Genomic DNA, 8,981 nt, shown 5'->3' with positions numbered 1-8,981 from the left:
GCACTTTAACTATTTACTCCTTTACGAGGGGGATTTGGTTCAGGTTTGCTGGCTTGTCCACGGTTTGTCTAAGTTATCATTAAGGAAATTTCTAAAGGCTCTCGATTGGTAGTAAAACTAGGAGACTTTGTCGTTAGTTTACAGGAAGTTTGTTGTAGATGAAATGTTTGAACGAACTTTTCTCAGAGGCTCATGAATGCGCTTAATAACTTGCCCGAGTCGGTTCAAACAATGTCCGTGATAATAAAAATGCCCTTAAGACGGTTACTTTATGTATACTGCAAGAGGATTGGAGGTTTCTATGTTTAAATTTATTCATGGGTCGGGTCCTTTAAGGGGGTTGTCATGTCTCCGCCAGGCTCCTCCCCTCCTCCTCCCCATATTTTTTGTTGTTGCCGTGGATCATCATTTTGTTTACAGGTTTCTGTGTGGTCATATGCAAGTGATCATTTAAAGAAACATCTCAGGGAAATGTGCTTCCTAATTAACACTAAAACTCCTCTGTCGAAAGAACTATCACCGAACTCAATGTTAAACCCACCAATGTTAAACCCCCTCGCCACCCGTCTACCCACACGCTTTAATAAATGGCAACATTGTGTAATTCGCTAAAAAAATGTGAAAGGTTTTCTATTTCTACTATATTTGAGTTACATACACTTTGTATTTCTTTGTATTTTCTGGTGAAGTTGCTCCCTTCATCAGCAAGATGTTGTGCAAACAATATGCCTTTTGATTGTCTTACCTAAGTGTCCATTTATGTTTTAATATACCTATTATGATTCACTCTCGTTTTCTTGGTGTCCAAATGAACGTCAGTTTTATCCTTTACAAATATCCCTATGGTCAGATCTAAACCTCACGTCATCTGTTTCCTATATTGTTACACAGAGACGTTGCTATAGGGGTCTTGTGATTGGGGTGTAGAATCATATAATTTTCAAACTAGGTGGATTCGTAAGGGGGGGGGGGGGGGGGTGCCGTACCGCAAGTTAGTAGAATTGTTGGTAACCAAACTGACCATAACTATATGTTATTCAATTACATCTGTACAGTTAGCCACCCATTACTGTCTAAACAACAATTGTTGTTACTTAAGTGTGATACTTTGCTTCTTCAATAATGGATAAAGGTAAACGACGCGTCACAAGAAATGTTTTTTTTTCATACTATTGTTTAGGGTATAATCTGCGACGTATCAGGGAGAAGAGGAGATGATGGAAGGGGAGGGAGGGGCGGGGTGAGTTCCGGGCCTAGTCACTGCCCTTTGTGCATAAATGTATGGTCTATTCGATGCATGGTTTAATGTGGAGTATCGGCCTATACCGTATCGTCTATTTCGTATCCGTTTGACCACATGATAACACAGCTGTGTTATATAATACTGGAGTTATAATCCCCGGACTATACGTCTCAGTAAACGAGCTTAAATATATATATGATCTATGTCATCGATCTAACTAAAATGTGACGAAAGGGTCATTCCGCTATGACGTCATGCTTCATCCGGCGAACTCAATGGATTGTGGGACATTATGGATTGTGTGCAACCGCACCTGCTTTCAAAAGTCATCAGTGCCGATCCAACTGTATTTATAAGAAGGCAAACGAGGAACACTCTTGTTAAAACGAAAATATCGTACTGCCAGCCTCGAGTCAGTTCATTCCACTGTCACGTATAACATTGCGAATTAACACTATACAGACTAATTTGCGGGAGTGGTACTATTTTGATACCTTTGTAGTAACAGGATAAAACTTGGGGCAATGTTTTCAGCCTTTTATGTAATACGTCATCGTCTGTGTATGAGGGAAGCTCACTGATTCAGACCCCCCCCCCACCCCCTCTTAACTCTTTAGCATTAATTTCAAACGTTCGTGATACTGAATTCCATTTTGTTTGATCGGATTCGTAAAATATATAGATATATATATATATGTATGAAGAGAAATTTTGTAACGTTTGCTTTTTTTCTGTCTACCATATACTTCAACCGGGTATTAGTGTCTCCTCATTAAAGGAAAACAAACCTATTTCATATTTGTTTTGATGTGATAGAGATCTGTGTGATGAACAAACCCCCCAAACTTGCTAAGAAAAGTATTGCTCTCAATTAAAAGCAAATCAACAAAATTGTTAGAAAAAAATGTTTGTAAACGTTACAAAAATGAAAGCATATGTGTCTTGATGATATCATATTTAGACTTTCTCAGGTATATCGTCTCGTATATATGAAGATGTGAACATGACAATTTGTGATGTCTCCTAAATAGAATATGATTTTTCCTAGCTGCTTGGGAAAGTTGTTCATTACAAGTATACCTATAAATATATCGTTGACGTAGAGCAGAGATGATGGATGGGTTGGCTTTTCCTTAAAGATCGTTTTATGCTCTAATGTATAGAGCTGGCATAAGAGGAATCCAAGCGATGAAGATGGACATCATTATGACGCAAGAGACAAGGAAAAAAGGTACTCTAGTTTACTTGAAGTGAACGTAAGCTATCGTATATTTTAAGTTTTATTGACGCATTTGGATCACATGTTATTTAAACGAGAGAACAGTTGTCTCTCTACATATTCATATATACATAAATTCATTTTTTCTTTTTTTTTATCTTGTTTTTGCATTTCGAAGATGTATACATAAATACGAATATGATAATATTAAAATCTTCATATGATACGTATAAGTTTACATATAACACATAACACGTTCTTATAAATATGATATATTCGTATGCCATAAAAGGTATACTAGGTCGTTTGTTTTTTATAGGTGAAGTGGTGTGATGGGGAAACTGCTACCTCAAAGAAGAGTTTGTCAAGATATTTGAAGAGATGTGACAACAAGTAGAAATGTAATGTAAAGAAAGTTTGATTTCCTAGAGTATTAGTCAGAGAGTTTGAATACTTAAGTTATTTTGGTCTCACAATTTGTTTTAATCCCATGCATTGTTGAAAATGCGCTGAAAGATATTTTATTACAAGTAAAATATGTAACAACATCACCGATCGTGTAGTAGATATAATAGGGAACCTTTCAACAACAACAAATAAATCAACACAGTATTTTGCAGATTACTACAATTCCTGCAATAAATTTACAAGAGTTTCGTTAGTAACATTTAGTGAACTGCTTTATTTTTTATTTTTCAGGACAGTTTGATTCGGACCTTACTCACGTCCACACCGACGTTGGCCCAAATACATGCCATTACTCTAACCAGATTTCACTTATCACAAAAAAAATCTTTGTTTTTAGAAACAATTTGGTGTTACAAACCCTAGAGAAGATTTCTTCTAGGTTATAGAAACGACATTGCACCTTAAATACCTGCTTAGAGTAACTCTGACAAAAGGAGAGAATAAAGAAGCGAGAATTGGATGGCCAAAAGGTCTTCATAAAGACTGCAAAATGACATTAAATGACATTTTACATGTGAACTATCACATTCATGTTAGGTTACACCAAATATCTCACTTCAACACTAACTTATACTCGAGCAACACAACTGATTGTGACAAATAACACCTTTTCCTTGTTTTGAAGTAGCAAAAGAAAAAAGATGCATTCTAGCACCCTCACCCTTAAACTATTACAATAAATAAACCACTTATTTTATACACACAAAAAGGCTTTCCGAAAACGGCGTTCCCCCTTTAAAGTAAAACATTTGTCTGGAGAATGTTTATATAGGTAAGAGTAAGATGTGTCTTCAATGCTCGACACAGTAAATCTTAACACTAGGCCTCCAAATACACATATACTTAACACATTAGTAAATCATAAGATCTACCAAGACGCTATATGTAAAGGCTCGGCAGTGAATATTATTGTAGAGAACCATTATCTTACGCCAATATTGTGCCAGTGATCGACCGATACCTATTCACTGGTGATAACAATGCCACTGTTGGCATGAAAATTGACAAATTTAGAAAGAAATTAAAGAAAAAAGAGCATTATTTTATAAATATATATGATAAATAAATACTGACAGGTTAGCACACGTTCTTTGTCATACTTTTAAAAAATCTCAAAAATAATTTCTTAAATTAGATCGATAAAAGATAACTCTTTCAATGCAGCCTACGTAATTTTGTTGCTCTCAATTTTTAAATTCTGGAAAAATTTGCTTATCCGAAAAAGCAATTCAAATATATGCGAATGATTACGTCGCAGTTGCAACATTATAACTGAACATAAATTCCCTGAACATAAATTCAATTTATCGCCATTTAAGTGCACAGTATTTTTCCTTTTCTTCATTTTTTGATTCACAACGTCTTCAATTTGTTGTGATCAGCGGGTTTTACTGAGTAGAAGCAAATCTGTAAATTTTTGAAGCAGCTTCTCAAACTTTAGCTAACGTTACGGAACCTTTATTCGAAATTCTTGATGCTTTGTAACTAAAACATTCAAACCATATGAAACTACTTTGTTAAAGCACAAAAGTTCCTCTTTGAACCATACAACCATGATAGAACCAGGATATATATCTATATATTATAAAGAAAATCCACGTTTACTTCAACAGAAAATATTATTAGTGAAAACCAGAGAAATAAGATATGACTCATAATTGACAAATTTCTGAAACATTACTCCTCATTTGTCAATTATGAGTCATATCTTATTTCTCTGGATTTCTCTCTCTCTATATATATCCTATAAGTAAATTACTTTTCCATTAGATTCCACTTGCTATTAATGGGAGATCCCACCCTCCCCCTCCCTTCTTTCTCTTTACTCGGTAAACTTTCGAATATAAATAATCGGATAACGAATATGTCTCTAGAGCAATATAGCTTTTTTTTTCTCTTAATGTTGACTGCAAAAGAGGAAATAAAACTGTTCCAATTATGAAAAATGTATGCCTTTCTACAGCACAACTGGAAGACGTTTATGTGAGGATTACCACGTCCACCACCTATTCTTGTGCTCTCAACAATACATTTACTGTTAATGTATTACTATCTCATGATTTGTAATACAAATATGAATACATTGAAAAGGTATTAAACTACCTTCTCTTCTCGTATAAGTACTGCGCGCGTTCATGTCTTTCAATTAGAATAAAGTAAACATGGAAATTTTCCATCCGTTTGCCAGATCTCTTCCTCATGTTATTTCCTTCTCCTTCCCCTCTTTTACGTGGACCTTACTAAACACATTCAGCCTCATCAAAGAAGTACTACCGTTTGCTTTCTTTTAACCCAACGACAATTGGAAAAGAAACTTTTACATTGATTGAAACCTCATGACCATGCGTGTGAAATAACGTACTTTTCTTATATTGACGAATTAGAGTACAAAGTCACTCAAAAAAAGATTCCTTGTTGCCAATAAGATCGATAAATTTAACTTTGAAACAACTATCGTTGAATTAATCAACAAACAATCTAACGAAAATGGCAAAATCGTGCTCTAACATCGACTGTTTGGGGTAGTACATTTGTATTATATTTAATTTAGCTGTTTATATACTTCTAAAACTACTCATTTCGATCAAACGAGAAACTCCTGTGTACGCTAAATTGATCTGACCAAAGTTGAACAGAATTATCGATCATTAAACATATTACCCTACTCCTCCCACTTTCCCGGCACGTGAACTTCCCTCCCATCCCGCCCCACCCACTTAGTGCCCATTCTTTGAATACAAATTGCCAAACTCTGTTACTACAAATAAAGAAAAAGAAGAAAAACAACACCATGTAAACTTATTCCGTTAAACTCAGGTGTAATTCGATTATATAAAACTTGATCTTAAATTTGTTTAATCCCTTTATATTCTTCCAAACTGTCCCCTTCTACGGTTAAATTTACGATATTTCCGTACGGTATAACCCATTATCGCCTTGTTGGTCTCATGATGTTAATGCCTATGGCACTAGGAAATTCACTTACCAGTTTATATTCTTAATTATTATGATTATTTTCCTGAATTCTGAATTGCGATGTTGACGCACATAACGTTTTTTTTTTGTGTGTTATATGTTTTCTGTTTGAAATTCGGCTACAGTTTAAATTGTTTCATTATAGTATATGAATATTATTACAGACACATATCGTATATTTTCAACAAGGTTTTCAACAAATTTATTACATTATAGATGCCATTATGCTTGTGGTTTTATGATTTTGTGAAATTTTGACAATCAGAAATTTATCCTTGCGCTCTATATCTCACAATGGCAATCTCCAGCCACGCCCTAAATCAACAGAGGGCGTTGTCATATCTTTTTGACAAAAGGCACCCTCTGATATCATTGAAGAATCCTTTGAGAAATCTCTGACGGGAAATACCTGCACATACTCGAGAGCTAACATGTGGGTTTTACCACTCATATCTATCACATTTTAGCAACGAAAAACATGTTGCCCACTGTTCGTTTGGCAACTTTACACACGTCTGGCTGTCAACCATTCAGAAAGCTTCTTTGGGGTATTTTCAATCACGTTCGCTAGACTGGTTATATACTGGATAATATACCTGCTAATCTTCTTTTTATTATCGAGATCGAAATCGTTCAAAATATATTATCACAACTAGCAAATAGATTGTAACATGTGTACGACACTTTTACAAAATCTTTGGAGATCTGTAACGCGCATTAGGACGACCAGAACCGTATCTACGGCGGCACTGTTAGGACCGAATTGGCAGCGCTATTATGCACAGACGATGTGAAGTGTCCCCATTCGTGGCCAGCTATTACACATTGTACAAAATTGCCACATTTAGAACTTGTTTCTACGCACTTCCGCTGTCAATGTATTGTTTTTTTCACATGTCATTTTTATGAAAGAAACAGTATCGATGCACTATTTTTGTTGAGGATCGCGCTTTCGTATGATCAGCGAAAGTTTCATCACCGAATGCAATATACGTAACTTTCGATCCTCTGCTTTTTCAGCACCATAAAGATATATAGGCAGTAATGGAAACTTAAGTTAGATCGTGAATACGTAGTTTCAAAATTACAATGTGATGCAAAAAAAATTACTGTTGTGTACATTTCTAATTAGAAACTTCTTTTTCTTTTTGACAAAACTCAATGAAACAATTTTGTTCATGTTCCCATAAAATATAATATAAGCTTCGTTTGCTGATCAAAGTTAAGTTCTTAAATGACTCAGCTTTTTCTTTCTCTCTTCATAATGACCTCTCTTTTAAACTGATTTTGATTGAAGACGATTGCTCAAGAAAGTTTTATGATTTTACAATATACATTGTAACAACTTGGTTACTGTTGCTGAGCTTTATTGACTGATATTCTTCGACAACAAAAGTCGAATGACTTTAAGTTTTAAAACGAAGAAAACATTTGCAAAATATAGAGCTATTTTTTTTTTTGTAATCGCCAAATATATGCACAATTATGCAAATAACAATAGCACAACGAGAAGCTTCAAGTGCTGACGATATCAAATAGATAAGAAAAAAAAAAAAAAGAATCAACTGCTTCCTGACTTTGAAAGTTTTCCATGTTGTGTCTGGTTTTCGCTCCGCTCACGATGCTGTTGAAAATCGTCTCCTTTTTTCTTCCCTCTGATGTCTCCTTTCATAATAAAACTGTTGTTGAGTTGTTGATTTTGTCAAAAGATATATAATCGACGAGCATTCAAGAGTGAGGGAGAGAGATAGAAAGTGGGAGTGAGAGGGGGGTAGAAAGTGGGAGTGAGAGGTGGAGTGGGGGATGGGAGGGGGATAGAGAAAGATAGGAAGGGAGAGAGAGAGTGAAAGAGATCTCAGGGAAAGGGAAAGTGAGTGCGATGTGATATTTAACTGCTCCTCGTGCTCTTGACATCTTTGGTGTGATTAGCAATCAAGCATAGACACAGTTGTGTGCCCGAGTGATTATGTTGCTTACTAGTCTCCATTTCATCCGTTTTCTTCGTCAGCAGACAATCTCCTCTGGTGGATATGCAGGCAGAAAGTGTGCAATCTTTAAGACACTCCTGACACGCCGTCCATTCTTAACCTCGCCTTTCTTTGAAATACCAAGGTACCATTCGACTGATGGGATATTCGGCGAGTGAATCAGTGAGTAAGTATACATCAGGTTAAGAGGTTGTGCCTTCTCGTGGAAAATACATTCTTTATTTGAATGTTCCTATAAGAAGATGAAAAGAGAAAAAAGAACATTGCCACATTAATGAAGGGAAAATCAATTCACGATCTGAAATGTTAGTGGTACAAGCGATAACTTGACTCAATGCATTTAACAGCTTTAAACTATTATGCCTATGTACATGAAAGCAAATAACCAAAGAAAAAATATGATTATAAATTATACCCAAATTCTATCAGACAAAGCCTAAAATAAAGTCTGCCTTGCTCTTTGAAAATGACATCAACTAAGCATTCATTTACATCTCTAATGGCTAAGCCCAGCTTATCATGTCCAACGATTACATTAAAATTGACAAGTAATGTACAAAACCAAAGAAAAGGATTACAGTGTAGCAACAATTCCAAAACCAATCACAAAAATGTGAATATTGTGTTTAAATTAAATTAACCATATTTTTTGGAGGAAAACTTTGCCATCGCAGTGCAACAGTCAAACATTTAGGAAATATTAAATACGTCTTGGTCCGACATGATTGATAAAAACTTGCTTTCACGCATTATGGACTGGACTACTAATTAATAACAGTGTATGTCAATAAGAAAAATTGAACCATTCACAGTGTAAGTTATTTACACATTTACAACACACAATACAATATGTTAAGCGGTATAGTTATTCTGATAGGTGATCACTCTATATTCCTTACTTATGTTTGTGGCCCACCATTACTATTATTTATAACCATCGTAAACATCTTTTCCCTAGAAAATCACTAACAAAGAAATAAACGAAAACCCATTATGTCGTAGTTTCATGCCCTGAGATTTAAATTGATGTCAATCTTTCCGCGAAAAGAGAGCGCAAACAAAACGACATTAATATTATAAAGTGAGA

At 35.1% G+C, this 8,981-nt stretch overlaps 1 protein-coding gene across 2 annotated transcripts in view; it reads right to left on the bottom strand.

Annotated features, from left to right (window-relative positions):
- Nucleotides 1-2,500: 2,500 nt before the first annotated feature.
- The window catches only part of LOC139980367 (uncharacterized), a 79,558-nt gene continuing 73,077 nt past the window's right edge, over nucleotides 2,501-8,981 (bottom strand). For both annotated transcript variants that reach the window (XM_071992000.1, XM_071991999.1), the window contains one exon: nucleotides 2,501-8,126. In XM_071992000.1, the coding sequence (XP_071848101.1) occupies nucleotides 7,911-8,126 (216 nt within the window). In that variant the 3' untranslated portion in view covers nucleotides 2,501-7,910. The remainder of the gene's footprint in view (nucleotides 8,127-8,981) is intronic.

The sequence above is a fragment of the Apostichopus japonicus genome, chromosome 14, assembly GCF_037975245.1.
Source record: "Apostichopus japonicus isolate 1M-3 chromosome 14, ASM3797524v1, whole genome shotgun sequence".
Taxonomy (NCBI): domain Eukaryota; kingdom Metazoa; phylum Echinodermata; class Holothuroidea; order Aspidochirotida; family Stichopodidae; genus Apostichopus; species Apostichopus japonicus.
The sequence above is the reverse complement of the archived record's forward strand: the minus strand, read 5'-3'. Positions and strand labels throughout refer to the sequence as shown.